The following is a 17438-nucleotide window of genomic DNA, read 5'->3' as shown; positions in this document are numbered from 1 at the left end:
TCCACTGATGGGGCAGTTGGAAAGGACAGTGGGTCCCAGCAGTGGGGTGCAGCGGTAAAGCTGGGCTGGAGAGCCAGTGGAGAACCAGGGTGAGTGCAGCTGGCATGAAATTATTGTCACAATTATTTGTCCCATAGCTTTATGACTATACAAAACATGATGAACGAGTGTCTGAAGAGAGTTGAGCTTGTCTGTCCTGATGCCTATAAAAAGCATGTCTAACTATGAATGATTACTAGTTTACTGAAGCCACTCTCTGCCACCAAAAGCAAGTTTCTAAGCAACCCCCTTGATTATGCTTACAGTTTAGAGGTTTTAATATTTTTCAGGTTCCAGTATTTTCCACTGTTAAAAGATGAAAGTACACTAATTTCTATATTTCTACATTTATATATTTTATTTGTAGGAAATAAGCATTCAGCTGCTCTGAAGAATGAAGATGCTGCTCAAAGGTAAAATTTCTAACAATACATGCCATTCATGTTGTTTTGCCTCACTTTGAAATTGTATTCTTTGCCTTGCACGGTTTTTTTCTTTCTCAGAGGAGAGTATTATGACTAACTTCAGGAGATTGCCAGCATGACCATCATGCAGGCTTGATTGGAGTGATGCTGTGTAACTTCTAACAGCAAGCATGTATGTGCAGTGTGTAATGTGCTAGAAGTTTACGACTCTGACCTCCAAAGTTGTTTTTACTTCCTCTATAGTTCGTCATTTTTGCCATCTTAACTTCTTTGCATACCTGCCATTTTTCTGTATTCACTTTAAAAACCAAACTTGAGAGGAAAAAACACTTGCTGCCATGGACAGTTACCTGAATATTAATTTGATTCTGTAGTAGAGCTAGATTTACCGCTGAATAGCGTAGATCTCTTGTCAGTTAAGACAGCAGAATGACTGTACATTGACAACCTCTGTGGGCAGCACTGCCGCATGGAGATCAGAGATGCCTACTTGCTCTCTGGGTATTTGCTGGCAATAGAATAGTGTCAAGACTCAGGACACTCAGGAAATTTACTGTAGTGGAATTTGTTTGATTTATTCCTTCCTTTGTACCCTTACACTCAGTCTTGTTCCAGTCCTTTTTTCTTCCTGCTCTCTATATCTCATCCAGTTCCCATTCTCTTGGCAACACTGCCTAAATTGGTTGTCCCAGGCTCTTTGTCCAGCCAGTTCTGAGTTTCCCTTTCCTACAAGAAGAGTTGGGTAACTTTGTATGGAAGTATTGCAATAAGAGTCAATACCTTTCCTGGTTGGGGTGGAAATAAAGCAAACCAAGTTTGGAAACTCCTTTGTGGTTATTACAGAATTATGAGTCCAATTACTCCTTGCTTTGTTTGGTGATGCAGAAAAAATGTAAGCTCCCGTGTTTCAGAAAAAAGATAAAGATACGATTGGAGAATTGTTTATGGAAATCTGCTCTCTGTGTCATTAAGTGTCTGTTCTGTCATAGGAAAGCAGCACTGGAGGTTGCTATGAGAAAGAAGATTGAATTTGAGAAAAAAGCATTGTATATTGTTGAACAACTCCTAGAGGAGAACATTACTGAAGAGTTCCTTCTGAATTCTGTAGGTGTTGCAAGTTTTTATAGTTTTTTGTATCTTAGTGTTCAACTTTCTTTTTTAAAGTTTTTGGAACAATTCGCTGCAGTGTAAAGTAGACAAACCATTTATTGCCTCTGTCATTAGCTCTGATGATGATTGCCTTATTTTCAGGGGTTCTGTGGTAAAAACATGTCCTGGTTTGGGTGGACTCTATACATTTATGAATCCTCACTGTATTACCACAGCATTTGTCTATGCCTCTGTGGTTCTGGACTAATAGATAAAGTATAAAAATGTAGGGCTATGTCACATCATCTGTTAATTTATACAAAGTCTCTATAACACACCACAGTTTATCTGGCAGCACAGTTTTTCTGGAACGGTATGATGATTACTTATGTTGAGGTTGTAAATAGACTGGTAAATAGGTGTACAAAACATGTAACTAGAGGAAAATTATGAAAATGGGTGCCATACTAGAGGCAAAAATATGAAGCTCTTGTGTATGTAAAAGGAAGTACTTTTCCCTGTCTTCTTTCCCTGTTTACACTTTCATCATTTTCACTGGATTCTAAATGTTGTTTACTAAACTTACGAGATAACTGTTACAACATTTAAAATATTTATTTGCTTATGAGATTTTTGTGTAAGGAAATTACAGATTTTCCAGTATCTGTTGTTGAACTATTTTTTTGTCATTTTAGGGAAAATGTATTACTCCATCTCACTATAAAGACATTGTTGATGAACGATCTATCATCAATCTATGTGGTTATCCTCTGTGTCAAAACAAACTGGAAAATGTAAGTTGCTTTTTATTAATGCTGTTATCATAAGAATCTCTTCACCATTTTTATTCTCTTGCATCTTCCTTTTAATTTTCAACTTACAATATTAAGCACTGATGTCAAATAATAGGCCGGGCATTATGTCATTCCATTTCAGTATAATCCTTCTGAAGTAAAAGGTAAAATCTGATCAGTTGACAACCAACAATGTATCACAGAATCAATTAGCATCTACTTTGACAGTAATAAAGACAGTAATAAAGAATGAGGTATGGCTTCATGGCCTTCCTTTGTGCATGCAGAAACTTTTTAATGTTGTTCTTCTAAAGTGTGACCACATTATGAGAAAGATTGCAGTGAAAAAATAATACAGGGATATTGCTATGTGTATGCATATACATCAGCTTTAGAAATGTATGTTACCCGTGTCAAAATCATAGTCACACTTATTTAGGTATGGTATGTCAGAGCATAAGCAGAACTCAGTTCAGTCAGATAACCTGTGATGTAATACCAGCTGTGGTACACCTAATTATCTGAAAAAAAAAAATCAACTCAGGGATAAAAAATTTTACTGTTTCGGACTTTGTATGTTCCCACAGAAGTTCACTCAGAAACTGTATTATATTTTATGTAAGTTCTTCTCTTAGTTTGTCTGCGTAGTGGTTGGGGGTAGCTGACAGTACTGTCTCGTGCATATAAATAGATCTGGATTAAAGAAGGACCTGTCAGTAATTACCCAACACTCTGTAATGTTTCTACTATGGCAGCTCCATTGTTTTATGTTCAGTGCTGATTCTTTTTGTAGATCTGTTGTTGTCTTCTACTGATAGTGAGATGTAAATGATTAAAGATAAACTGCCATTCTTATATCTGAGAAAGTAAAATAGCAAAACTATTGAGAGAAAAGGTGGTTGTAGTATGCAATTCTATTAGAATATGTTAAAATATGTGAATTAAGAATGAAATTTTCTGTAAAGTCACGATGGAAGTAATAGTCTTGCTGATGAAAGCATATTGTTTTAGGTGCCAAAACAGAAGTACAGAATTTCAACAAAAACAAACAGAGTTTATGATATCACTGAAAGAAAGGTATGGTAACAAGTCTATTTCTAAAATGTATTTAATACTGTCTCAACATCAGAAATGCTTGTTTTATAACAGCATTCATATAGTGGCTTGATTCAGAGCCAGTGTGTTTGGTTCTTATGAAAATCAGTTTCATGAATTGTTAGAATATGAAGTTTTTGTGCATATCAGTTTCATGAATTGTTAGAATATGAAGTTTTTGTGCATTTCGGTTTCTAGATGCTCTCTTTGGAAAGACAAAAAAATCACTTCATTTCTTTTCTAAATTTAAACATAACATTGAAAGTTTTACTTGGTTAGCCGTTTGAATGTGGTACAGCTGATCTCTTAAAGACATTTGTGAAGAAGAGTTCTCTATTTAGCTTGAGTATAGTCAATGAGATTTAGTAGGGCCAAAGTGCATATCCTTTCCATTCACTGAAGGTTGCAGTGGTGTAATACAAATTACATCTTATGCATTCCTTAGTGTGACTACCTTGAGGGTTCTTTTTTGAGGACTTTTCAACATAAAACATATCTGTTCACAGAATCTGTTTCTTTCTTGAAGCACATTCATGGGTGTGGTTGCATAAGTCTTCTTTGCCTGCTCACAGGATACACAATCACCTACAGGTGCTTAGATGCTAAATTGTAGAATAAATGTTTGTAGTTCCAGAACAAATTGCTCCAGTGTTGCTAGCATACATTTATTTCCTCTGGTTACAAATCTGGGATACACAAAATTCTGGGAATTGTTTTCTCAACCTACCATGTGAGACTCCAAGAAGAAGTGGGATGTTTTGTCTTTTTCCCTGATGTAAGTGTGCAGGTTAATTTTACAAAAATGCTGCAAAATATTAGGTGTTGTTCTGAGTATTGCAAAATATCCAAGTTCTGTTGCTAACCAAAATTTTCACTATTAAACACCTGAATTTTACTGCCTATCTTTTAAACTGTGTGACCATCTTGTTGGGTTAGGGATTGCTTTTTGAACAGTTCTGGTTTTTTGTTGTTTTTGTTTTTTTTTTTTTTTAAATTATTGTTAGGTAGAATGCATTTGCTTCTTAGTATATAATAAAAGCGCAAAAAGCAGAGGGGGAAAAAAGAAGCAGCTGAAAGCGGCTTCTGGGGAATGCGGTAGACCTATTTGATGGGCTTGGTTTCTCAGGTGAATTAAAAACCTGGTCATAGGCTTAAAAAGAAATGTGATTTGGTACTTAATTTTACAGGCATAAAACCCAATTACTTTTGTACCTTTCTGTGCGTATTAAAGTTGTCTTTAGTCATACTTTCTTGCTTTCTCTTTTGTTTCCAGTGCTTTTGCAGCAACTTTTGCTATAGAGCATCTAAATATTTTGAAGCTCAAATTTCCAAAAGTCCAGTATGGATGCGAGAAGAAGAAAAGTAAGTATAGTCTTATACTTTCGTTGCTCCTTTTGAGAATCTTATTTTCTCTATCCAAGCTGTCTGCTAATTAACTAGCTGCAATGCATCAGAATGATTTGTCTGAAGCAGAGGTAACTGATGTTTAAATGTTAGCCTACCATGATGTTTGTTTTAGAAGTGTTGCTATGGTGATTAAAATAATTGACATGACTCAGTACTACTCATGACTACATAGTAACATGGCCCTGTAAATTGAGAGGGAAGACTAGTCATAAATAATAGTCAACTTAGATTAACTTTAAAATGTACTTACTAGGATGGGATTTTTAAAAACTATAAAATGTATAGGATTAATTAATCTTATCCTCTTACCAGAGATTTTCTAATTTTAGCACAGCACTAGGTATTGGTCTTACGGTTAGACTGAATGCTAGCACCTGAAAGCAGACTATATATGAAGACCTTTATCCTGCCGAAATTTCAGATTGCTCATCTCCTGTTACTGCAGTATGCATTCTGGAATGGTGTGATGTAGTCCCATGTTCCTAGTTTAGGAAACAAACACAGGCTTGCAAATAATGAGTTGAGCCAATGGGTGTCACTGTTTAACAATAAATACTTCCCTGGAGAACATTCAGCTGAATTTATTCAGCTTTCATTCTCCAAGACACTACTTTTCATAGTCTCCTGGTTTTCAGCAAAAGAAACTAGCTGAAATTATATGTGTGAGCTCGTTTTCACAGTTCAGATCAGTTATATGAAATATCTGGTCAATGAGAGAAGAGATTTAGAGCAGTCTGATCTGAGGAATTCTAGTAGCTGAAACTGGTCTCTTCATTAAATATTTATGTAAGTTTGCCAGTATTTTTGTGCTATTATTTTGCTGTATTGAAAGAAAATATTTCTAAAAATCTCCCTTTATTCTTAAAACTGGAAGCATATAGTTCTGATATGCCTGACAGTTAATTATTTATGTTGTATGGTGGGGAGGTGGTATTTTCAAAAAACAAACCCCCAGATAGTTCATGGCTAGGTGTATCTGTCTGCACAACCACACACAGGTGCACACAGTGATACAGGTTTTCACATTAGGATATCTCAAATTCTTTTGACAGAAAAGACCGCAACCTCCATTTAAAACTCTGAAGAAGAGTTATGTGGAGTTAATAATTTAAATCATTGTATATTATCACCTTTGGTTTCCAAACTCATTTCATTCATGAGTGGTGCAGCTTTTTAAACCTTTTAAATATCTTCAAACCTGGGGGAATTTTTATATACTGTCTGAGAGGTGTTAGTGCATTGACTTGCATTTAGTGCGTGCTTAAAAAGGTTTCTTTCACTCATAGGACAGGTGGGTGTTGGATAAAATGAATAGTATTGTGATGCTGCCTCATAACTGAATTGAAGCAGATTAACTGCAAGTATAGCTTTGGAAAGAAACCCATCAGAATTTGTTTAGTAATGTTTATTAGAGTTTCTGGAAACCTTTGCACTCCATTTTCTTAAAGCAGTATAACTTGATAGACTAATTCTTAATAAAGTAAAATTTAAAATAGGTAAAGATATCCTGAATATTATTCTTTGCATTAATTTGGAGCATTTTTCTATAAATGGCCCAGTATTGTTTTTACTCTAGGAATTTTGTGACCTGTGAGGATCTTGGCATGTGTACTTTGTTGAAGATGTGCATGTCGTCTGCCAAAGGGTGATCTGAAAGCAGTCTATAACTATTTGAGCAAAACTATTCTTGATTGATGGCAGAAAACTTAACAAGGGCTGATGGCCCCGAATTACCACATGGATGGTTCAGGTTGAACACTGGAGAAAAAAAACTGCACTTAGGTTATGGTGGAATGAAACAGGATATTCAGCAACGTTTTGAAATCTCCATCTTTGGAGGTTTTCAAGATTTAAACTTCATGAATTTGTGGCTGACCTAAACTAGTGCTAGTTGACAATTGCATTACAAGCAGGAGGTCAGACTAGAGACTTCCAGAGGTCATTTCTGACTAACATTTGTGTGACTTGCTGGTTTTGTTAAGTGTTTTTCAACATAATAGCATCATGCTGCAAGCATGAGACACACTCTGTGAACATGTATGTACAAACCTGCTCTTGCTTGCCCTGCTTCAGAGAGTCTTGGACTAGAAGATCATCAGCCGTCTCTTCCAACCTCAACTATGTATTTTATGTATTAGTGTGTATTTCAAGAGCATTGATTTAGCAGAAAAATCTTCATTCTGTGTCTTCTTTTTGCAGACCACCAGACATAGAGCTGCTGAAGGAGGGACAGAGGTACACTGAACATTTTTTTTTTTTTGTTATGTGCATTTATAGTTAGAAATATTAGCATCATTTCAGGTGACAGGGGAATCTTTGATTACCTGTGTTATAGAAAAGACCATATTAGAATCTACACAAAGGATTATTTGTCTTGTTTAGTTTTTTCCTTTGTGATTCTAAACCAGTATATTTGATCTGTATGATTTAGTGTACAGCTGCTCTTGGCCTGTATAGCTTAATTGAGCCTGTTGAAATCTGAAACAAACACACTGTTTGTACTTTGCATATTTTATACCATCTATTCTTTATAAAGGAAATGGTACCAATTATATGTGATGAAAGCTTCTGTACTTCTTAATCTAAAACATTTATGTCAGCTAAAATGAAATCATGCTACTCTGTCATCAATCTGTACCTTGCCGTGTATTGTAACTTTTTGTTTGTTTTCTTTTGCAACATGTGGCCATTAGGTGGCAAACTTACATATGCTAAAAACAGCTTTGCTGTCCTCTGATTTTAGGGTGCTATATTCCTATATATGTTAAGATGCCTATCTTCATTTTCAAATTGCACTATTCATCATGCTAAATCTGACATTATTCTCGTCTTTAATAATATCTTGTTTACTATTCTTTTCTAACTGCCAATAAGCAACTCAGAACTTGCTTCTCTAAATAGTGTCTATGCTTGTCATTTTGATTGCTGAACATTACAACTCTTGGAGTTCAAGAAGACTTTTAGAAGAGCAGCTGTGATTCTTAAAGCAAAAAAGTGCACTTCTACTATAAGGGAAAAATGCTTTATTTATCTTTCTTACATGAGAATGAAAAGCTATTACAGGTAACACCCATTTCTTATTTCATTGATGGCTTGTGTTTTCTGTTACAGTGGACAGTCTGGAGAAGAGGTGAAGCTACGTGATGAAGTAATTAAAACATCTGACATTGAAAATCCTAGGATATCTTCAAATCCATGTGAATCTGGTTCTCATGACACAGCCAGTGACAGCAGTAGTGATACTGAACAAGAATTTGTTTCTTCTGTCCTACCAGGACGTCAGTCAAGTTCAGCCAATTTTGCACAGCAATTGGACAAAAACAGCATCCTCAAAAAGAAGTATGCTCAGAAAGTCTGTTCCAGCCCTAAAACTGAAGACTCAGGTGTGGTAGAAGCCACTGAACAACTGTCTAGTTGTAAATTAGATACTCTGGAAGAAATGCATACTTGCTGTGTTCATAATAAAATAACTGCAATGCCTTCAAAAAATAGTGCTCCAGGGAAATCAAGTGCTTCAGAAAGCTATCAGAATACCTGTGGTTCACAGATAGTTTTTCTAAGTGTGAGCAAAAGAGGGGCAGAACATCTTAAAAGAACCCTAGCTAACTCAAAAGAACATAAAAAAGCTGAACTGAGGCATCCAGTCAATTCCAAAGGCAGTTTATTAGAAGTGCTTAAGCAAACACTTATGGAATGGAGAACTGAAGAAACTTTAAAATTTCTCTATGGACCAAACTATACTGCATCAGAGTGCCTATCATCTTCCAACCAGGAGAATGAAGAACTTGATGAGGATGATCTAGATACAGCTGATGATCTTAACACTGTTGCTATAGGGGAGTCTGAAAACAGTCTGAACTATGCTTTACCTTTCACAGGCCCAGGTGGAATAGTTAAGCCTGTGCCTAGTTATGAAAAGTTAAAAGAAGAAACAGAGTTCCTAGAACTCAGAGTAAAAGAGTTCTATAAAGGAAAGTATATCTTGGCTGAAGAGGCTGTGACACACATACAAGCAGAGGAACATCCAAGCAAAGACAAAGTGAGTGTCTAGTGGAATAGTGTTGAGACTATATAAAGCCTGCTTTCACAGAATTATTACAAGCTCTTTGTTTCTGTCATCACAATTGGATAAATATCTAGCATAGGTTAGCTGCACACAGTATGTTGGGTCAGATTAAGCAAGCTTCTGTTCATTACGAAATTACTGGTTAGTTGTTTTTTCTCTATTCAGAGATAAGAGTTTTCTTATGTTTAAACATTTCTTGATAAGCCATAACTATTTTGATACATTGACTTTAATTAAATACTAGGTTAGAGTTGTTAAAGTTTTTTGTCTAATACAGGATGATCAACCAGAAGATCTCACCTTCCCACTTGTTGATTCAAATGCACAAATGCAGATTAGAAAGCGAATCGTCCTTGAAAAACTGAGAAAAGCGTAAGTATCCTTTAGTAACTGTCAAGCTAAAGTTTGTGCTCATTCATCATCATTTTAAGTAACAAGCACACTGTGCAAGGACATTCTGGCTTTTTCTAGGTGGTCTTAGTCATAACTTAAACCTGTTATTGCCTTAAAGAACTTACTTAGTTCTTAGACAGTCATGTGCAGTACAGTTGCAGATGTCAGTTTGCACAGCTTGCTGAGGTAGGTGTCAGAATCTCACTACTAAGGTGTTCTCTAGAAGAAACCTATCCCTCCCTACAAGCATTGGAGCTTGTAGTTGACAGCATTCCAGGCTGGCATGACAGCATGTTCCCAATCTTCAGTAGCTGGCAGAACTCAATGCAATTCTGCTATTACACTGAAAATTTCTATGGGTTTTGGCTCTAAATGGTGGTATAACACATGGAGCTTAAAATGAGAATATGTGCTTGAAAAAAAAAAAAAATCCACAGCAAACTATTTATCATCCTTCTTTCCCTCAGTTATCTACAAATAACCTAAACTATTTGGATTCTTGTAAGTTGTCTAAGAGCAGATTCTGATGGACATAAAACATGAAATATTTAAATAGCTGTATGTACCAACTGCTCAAGCCTAAACCGAAAAACTTGAAGTTGATTGGGAGGAGTGCAGATATTTGTCCTGTACATTAAGCATACTGTTACTGGTAAACAAATGTACACAGGAGGAAGTGGTGTTTTCAGACCACTTAAGAGTTTAAGCAGAGATCTTACTAACAGAGTTTCTAGTCCATGCTTGGATGGCTGGTATCAGTATTACTCTAGCTACAACCATTAAAGTCCCTCAGAATTGAATCTTAAAACTTTGCAAATGCCATAGCTTTTTCAAAAACATAAAAGGGCTTTGAAGTCCCAGAAAAGAGATTAAGGCATCTCTGCTGTAGTTGTTAAAATGATTGAATTGTCAAAGTCAAGAGGACCTTGAAAATAGAAGTATTTTCAAGGCAATACACATAAATGAGTGCTTGAAGATCATGATTGTGGTATTTTTGTTACGGGTATTTTGCTTTTCTATGGTTGTAGTTTGTGTTAGCTAGCCAAACTAGATTTTGCGGAATCTTTTTTTTTTTAACTAAACCTACAACCAAAACTCCCCCAGAAAGCTCCGTTCTGTTTCTGTATACCTGCAACAAGTGTGGACAGGCCACAAACATGGAATCAAACCATGCTGTAAGAAAGGTGGCTAGCTCTGATCTTTCTGTAAGTGTCAATGTTGCATAGATTCCAAGGACTACTACTGTATGATAAAGCAGTTTCTCTGCTCCTTCAAATTCTTCCACAAGTTTATCAATCATTTTCAGCTTCTAGCAAAATTTCTGTTGAACTTAAAAGTCTAATACTCCATGAATAGCAGATAAGGAAGACAGAATGGGGTTTTTTTCTTAGCTTCTTCAAAGGTATAATTCTTGATTAGCCCCTTCTTTAGTTGATAACTTTAAATTTCACGAGGTGATGTCACAATCAAGTAAGAGACACAATTTACATTGTGATAAAGCAAAGATTTCTTGGTGTATTCGGATTGTCAGTGGGAATATGAATATGCCCAGCATCTGAAGAGTCCTGTGTTCAGTTTTTGTAAAACATGCCATGGTGTAAAAGAGAATAGAAGTCTTAATTCTTCCAGGAATATTGATGTGCCATGTGCATATATGCATATAAATGTAAATAACTTGATATTCAAATTCAAGAGGATATTAACTATTAAACAGGTAAATAGAGGCAGAAGTTTCATCCGAAATGTGAAAAATAATGCATGGTATTTCCAGCATTTGGGGATACTGACATCTAGTTAAACAGTATGTGCAGTTAGTTGTGTGCTGTGTCAGTTTTAACACACGGTCAAGCAGGGTGGCAATCTGACTTTTTCTTTCTTACAACATTTTTTGATTACCCTACTATCATCTTGATTCCAATTATGAGACTTACAATGGAATGCTATTTCTGTTGCATCTATGTGAGCCTGAGGTTAGCATATATATTCTCTGTGCAAACCTCATTTAGACATGTAGTTTCCTTTTGTATTGTTATCTTTGAACCAAATAACTATAAACATTTGAAACATGAGGCTGGGAATTCTCATCTTCGTAATGTAAACACTTTGATTTTTTTGGTAAGAATGTCCTGTCAGAACTGAAATATGAAGTTAGTAAGAGTATGCATGTAAAACTATATTTACTTTATTCTTTATGTTCACACTGAATTAGAGCTTCTTATTTTTAAAAACAAGTTGTTGTAAAGTGAAGGTATTGCCCAAACACCACTCAGAGGAATCTGGAATGTAAACTACAGGCCTGATCTGCTTCAGAAAAGTCCATTTCTTTTTCTTTTTATTAATTTCCATGAGCTTTGGTGGAAGTCCTATTTGGAGAAATGAGAAAGAGAGGAAAATGTATATTGACTGGTGTCTTTTGCCTTCTAGATTACCTGCAGTTTTGGGCCCTCTTCAGATTGTTCCGGGTGATGTTTACACAGAGCTAAAAAATCTTGTCAAAACTTTCCGGTGAGTATTGGTCTTTATTTAGAAATTCTTCTTGATTTATTAATTCAACAGTATGTTTAATGATTTGTGTTTTGGGCACTGAGAGGGCCCCATTGCAGATTTGCCCTTTTCTAGCTGTGTGTTCATGTAGGTAACGTCACATTCCCTGTGGACTAACAAGTCAACCCTTTCCCTACTCCTGGCAGTGGCTAGGTCACCAGGACTATTTGTAGATTTTTAAAAACTAGGCCAGTGGTCTCCAGAGGATGATGGTGAGTCTTTTAAAGGTTCTGCTACCTCGTCACCTCCTATTAAGCGTGGCTTTCTGAGATCTGTCGCTTTCTTTTGCTCTGGCTCCCTACAGCTGGGCTAAATGGCTTTAATGTGATTAATAACGGTTACCACTAATTTCTAGAGCCAGGAAGAAGGTCCATTTTGACCTAATTTCGAGGAGTAGTAGATCTAGTGGACACTTTATCACCACAGATGAAACTTCTGCTTCAGTCAGAAGCACTACAGACACTATTTGGAAACAGTGGGATAAAGGAGGAGGGAAAACCACATCATGGTAACTTTTCTGAACATTTTTTGGTTTTCTTTGGGACACAACTGTCATAACTTGGGCCTAGATCATGTCCTGCATCTTGAAGTATTGTCAGGAAAGGTAGCAACAACAGTTGCTAGCTCTATGTACGTTTTCACTCCTGAAACTTCACCCCCATATCCCCAACCTGCATGAGGCTTACATGTAAATTTTCCAAAACTCATTCAGGCAGCATTTGCCAGAAGGAGTCTAGGCTTTGGTGAATTTAAGTCCAGCTCTACCTGATGCCTTATGATTTATTGGACATCTGGAAGGACACCACTAAAACACAGATCTCTATATGCAGGATTTCTTACTATGGAAGATACTCCATTACTTTCTGGTGACTCTGTGCATGATCTCTTTCCTTTAAAAGAATTGTTAGTGTTTGAACTTGATTCTGTACTTGCAGTCTTTTAAGTTGTGATTAACCTTCTATTTTAACAACAACACTGAAACCAGGGAAGGTGTTTTTGGATATATTGAAGGAGCACGTATATACACCTAGTATTTGAATAAGATCTTTTTCTTTTAAGACTTAAACCAGTTATGTTGCTCTGCAGTCTAAATGCTTAATAGTCACTTTAGCTTATGGATTGATAGAAGTAGAAAAACTATATTTGGTCTCTTTCAATCTACTTCTCTATAATTGATCATGTAAGAAGTCCTGGAGGTTCTCAAAAGCAGAACTTAAATTTTAAATAATTTTTTTTACTCAAGGACAATGTGGCCTGAATATGAAGTTTTAAAAGTGTCAAAGGAGCCAAAATAGACTTCTAAAAGCATAAATATACACATCTGTGGATTAACAGAATGGAACCAAATCTAATTAATTTGGACTTCGATTCCAATACTGAGCTCCTGTGATACTAATTGATCATATTTTAGAAGTCTTCCCTGATCTGTTTCTCATCCCTCAGATAACACTTTGAGTTTATTCAAACCTTTTTTGGTTAGGAAGTAAGTTGAAGGTAATGGTAGGAAGTTCTTGGGGCTTTCGTACTGTGAAGTTTCCAGATAAATTGCTTAGAAATTCAGGATTTCAGGCAGGGGATGGTTGAAGACAGTTGTGGGCACTACATAAGAATTTATAAGTGCCTTTTTATTTATTTATATTTTTATATATATATATATATAAAAAATAATTTGTTAGTGCCTTTATATGTCCCAAACAAATGGAGTTTTATTGTCCTTGATGGTAAAGTAGCACAAAAATACAGAAAATAGGGAAGCAATAAAAAGCTTTGGGCCCTTTCTCCTCCTTGCATTTGTGATACGCAAGGGTCCATTGATACACAAAACCTAGCTCATGGATATTAAGATGAAGCCATAGGTTTGAATCTCCAGTTCTGTAGATAGGTTTAAATTTACTTAATAGAGCAGCCTTCTGATTTTAGGCTGAAAGCTTTGGCAAGGGGGACCTGGAATAAATTTTAAGTGGTATCTGTATTTGCAGGGTATAGAAATTAAAACATTACTTCTATTGTTAACATGGTTAAAATGCTTAATGACTGTGGAGGGAGCACTGACAAATGCTAGTGCTCTTTCCTGCTTTTTGTACTGGAAATATTTCAGGCTGAAGAACTTGCCAAAGAGAGTAGGAGATAAAACACATGCCTGTAGTAGAGCTTAGCTGAAGAAGGGTAAAAGAGCATGTGGTCAACTAAGCAACAATTTTCAGCTCCATTGGTTTTTAAAGGAACACTTGCAGTTCAGCCTCCTTTGGGCAGCATTTTATTCAATCACCACTGCTGGGAAACACACTAGAGGGATCTCAAGAGACATTTTAGAATGGTTAAAGCTCTTCCCAAACCAATTCCCTTAGTGCCTGTAAGCTTTTGTTACGAAAACTGAGATGTCAAATAATTCTCCAGAGTGTGTAAGGGCATTTTGTTAAAAGATCAGGAGAAAATCGGTTATGTATATATAAATTGAAGTTAAGTGATCATGTTTGTACATGTGTGGTTGTTTTTCTTAAGCATAATATTTCATATTGAAAATAAAATTTCATCTCTGTCTTGCTGTTGCAAGTATTTTAATTCATTTTATGGAATTTATCATTGACATTGAACTCTGTCAATTAATATGATCCAGTTGTTTCCTAAAGATGTGTTAAATACTGTTTTATTACAGCTTTGTCCTACTTTGTCTCTAAGACAGTATTTTAGCTTTTAAATATATCTCGTAAGTGTATGTTATCTAGTGTATAAACTCACTCATAGGCTTTTACCTATTACCCTTGTTAAGTGGCATTCTAGGTTCTGGGTTTCAAGTGAGTCAGCCATACTTTGTTGTAGACAAGGTACTGTATGGAAATGTGAAAGTGCCAGGACATTTATGACCTTTTCTCAAGTGCCTTCTCTTGAAGAGAGCCTAGAGTTATAATAGTAGCTCATTTTTGCTGGTTGTCATCAAACTAAATTACACTACAGTACATAAATATATTGTTCTTTTTCATGGGGTAGAGGAGCTGTCTATTATAGTTGATTTGGTCTAGTTGAAGCCTAAAGAAAAACAATCTATGCTTTAATATTTGCATGTGCTGACCTGGATTAGTTAAACTTTGCTCATCTTAGTGCAAGTTTTGGAAAAATTATAGATAGCTGAGGTCCCCTAAAGTCACAACTTTATGCCCTAATGCCATGGAATCAGCTTGCTGCCTTACAGAACAGGCAGACAGCTTAACTAACAGGTCAGATTCTTGAACTGAAGTTGTGTATACCTACACCTGGGAATCTGGATGTGTGAACAGAAAGGCTGCTTCATTTGCAAAGATGGTGATGACTTCACTTTTCAACAAAGATAAATTTTAAAAGGAAAAAAAAAAAAAGAAAATCATCTCCATTTGGGGCACATTTTTTTCTTTTTCTCCCAGTGTAAGAACACGGACATACGGGATAAAAGTGACAGCAAGCATGGGCCGTTAGTCATTTAATAGCATTTGACTACTAGTCAAATTCATAGCAATATGTTAAAAATTGAGCTCATAGATGACAAGTATATTCTCATTGCACAGATAAAGAAACTTCTAGAAAAGGAAATAACACTCAAGACTATAATTTATAAATAGGTATAAAGAAAAGCATACTTTAAAAGGGTTGTTTTATATTAACCATTTACATTTTCTTGCATTTGTTCATGGTAACTCATGCTAGGGACCTGTTAGGGGGATAACTAGCATAATAATCCTGGTGTCCATCTGCCATTCCCTGTTAGACAGTGTTCCAGCTATCAAATTGTTTCCTAAAAATCCTGCTGTGGAAGGGATGGTGAGCTCCTGCATTGCTGAGTTTCTTTCCTGTAACTGTTGTGGTCCCTGTCCACATTCTTGCACAGGACACTTAGGGATGTGCTTAAATCTGCTGCCACAGCAGGCACTGTTTGCAGATCAGGCCATCATTTAATAACGGAGTTCTGCTAGTAAAATTTGCAACTGATGGTAATTAGATGGGAAGACAAATAAAGGAAAAGAAGTAGAACCAACTGTGTGTGCTCTTTTTCTGTCATTTTTGGGTTTACTGTTTTTATTTATTGGTTACTTTAGCCTTAGACTCCCCTGTATTCCTACAACTTCCATGTTGGAGTTCACTTTCTTTGCATGTTGGTCACTAGTCAGTTATTGGGAGGTCATTTAGGATGGAATTTTTATGCATCTTGCTTTTTTGTCCTTTACCCTGTGAGCTTCTGCTGCTTGGATCTATCTGCTCAGTCTGAGCTTCTTCATAGAGTATTCAAACTGCTGTATGGGTCCTGCTGCCTACTGGGTGGTAGAAGCTGTCGAGTCCAGCTGCAGTGCATCTTGCTGGGGTGAACCACAATACCCACAAACTAGCAACTAAGCAACCCACACAGCTATTTGTGATCATCCAACTTCCTTGGCTTACCTATCCTGCCCTACAGCAGCCAAGAAAGTAGACACACTGTTTTGAAAAGTTGCATATTGTTTTCTTTCTTTGGATAGGTAAGGGAGAATTTAGCCAAACTCTTTAACAGAAAATATTTCATTGCAAAACTCAAATTGTGTACACAGAGTTTTGTACAATTTGAATGTTTTCACATTATAAGTTTATGATGGAAATCTAGTGACCTCTCTTTCATGTATTGTTCTGAAGTAACAGTTCTGGCTAGAGAATTAATAAACCATTTTTGTAGAGGGCTTGCACTTCCCTGTTTTCTGAAAGCTTTGCTCTTCAGAGGCCTTGGTGTTGACACACAGCTTGTTTTTGAAAGTGGCTGCCCTTCTGCTGCTCCTTATTATTTAAGGCTTCACACCTGTAGGTTGCTAGCTTTAGTCTGATCTGCCTGAAATGGTTTGGGTTTTTTTTTTTCAGCTACCCCAGTGTTTTAGGACAGGTGGTGTACTGAAAGGTTACTCATTGTGGAAGCCTGACTGCGCATCCAGCCTGGTGACAGTAGTGCATCAGCAGATCTATATTGCTGTATCCTGCTGGTTATCAGTTTCTTTTGACTACCTCCTTCATAAATAGCATATTGATGGCAATGACTAGTGTTCAGACCTTGCCAATCAATACTAACATTGAATAAGAGTTAATCGACACAAATAACTGCATCTCTCAGTTTGTGTACAAGAATGACACCTTCTTCTGCTCTAATCAATAATAACTCCTTGTAGAGCATTGAAATAAAGCTGCTTTCTCTGTTTGACAGAGTTTTCCCAGGTGGCTTGGAGCTGTCTCTTCCACTGTGTCTCACCATAGCATCTTAACTGGAATGTTACATATGAATTGCCTGTCAAGATGATTCCATCAGGCATTTCTTGGTAGTGTTTATCACTGCCATCAGTACCGAGTTCAGCCTTTGTTTTGTCTCTTGTTCTATAGCCAGAAAAATGTAACAGTTTACCAAGTACATGCTTTGTTGTCAGCTATTTCAAATAGTAATTGGTAAACATGAATCTTTTAATAAGAAAAATAGTCTGTATTTGCCAGAACTATTTGGTCTAGTTTGATGTGACAATTTATGTACTTGTAGTACAAAACACTGCTTTTCTTTTCAATTTAAGAAAACTCAGGCTGTAGAGACACTACTTGATTAATCTTTGC

General features: G+C 36.3%; 1 protein-coding gene across 4 annotated transcripts in view; it reads left to right on the top strand.

Moving 5' to 3' along the window:
• Positions 1 to 17438, top strand: part of RPAP2 (RNA polymerase II associated protein 2) — a 46163-nt gene that overhangs the window by 588 nt on the left and 28137 nt on the right. For all 4 annotated transcript variants that reach the window (XR_006166508.1, XR_006166507.1, XM_042803503.1 and 1 more), the window contains exons 2-10: positions 407 to 452; positions 1454 to 1568; positions 2249 to 2347; positions 3359 to 3424; positions 4716 to 4804; positions 7049 to 7084; positions 7961 to 8888; positions 9193 to 9287; positions 11733 to 11813. Coding sequence is in view for 2 of the 4 variants with exons in the window: in XM_042803503.1 (XP_042659437.1) it covers positions 407 to 452; positions 1454 to 1568; positions 2249 to 2347; positions 3359 to 3424; positions 4716 to 4804; positions 7049 to 7084; positions 7961 to 8888; positions 9193 to 9287; positions 11733 to 11813 (1555 nt within the window). In the remaining 2 variants the exon portion in view is untranslated. The remainder of the gene's footprint in view (positions 1 to 406; positions 453 to 1453; positions 1569 to 2248; positions 2348 to 3358; positions 3425 to 4715; positions 4805 to 7048; positions 7085 to 7960; positions 8889 to 9192; positions 9288 to 11732; positions 11814 to 17438) is intronic.

Source organism: Tyto alba, unplaced genomic scaffold (assembly GCF_018691265.1).
Source record: "Tyto alba isolate M040663 unplaced genomic scaffold, T.alba_DEE_v4.0 Super-Scaffold_1000006, whole genome shotgun sequence".
NCBI lineage: Eukaryota > Metazoa > Chordata > Aves > Strigiformes > Tytonidae > Tyto > Tyto alba.
This window is presented reverse-complemented; position numbering and strand designations above follow the sequence as displayed.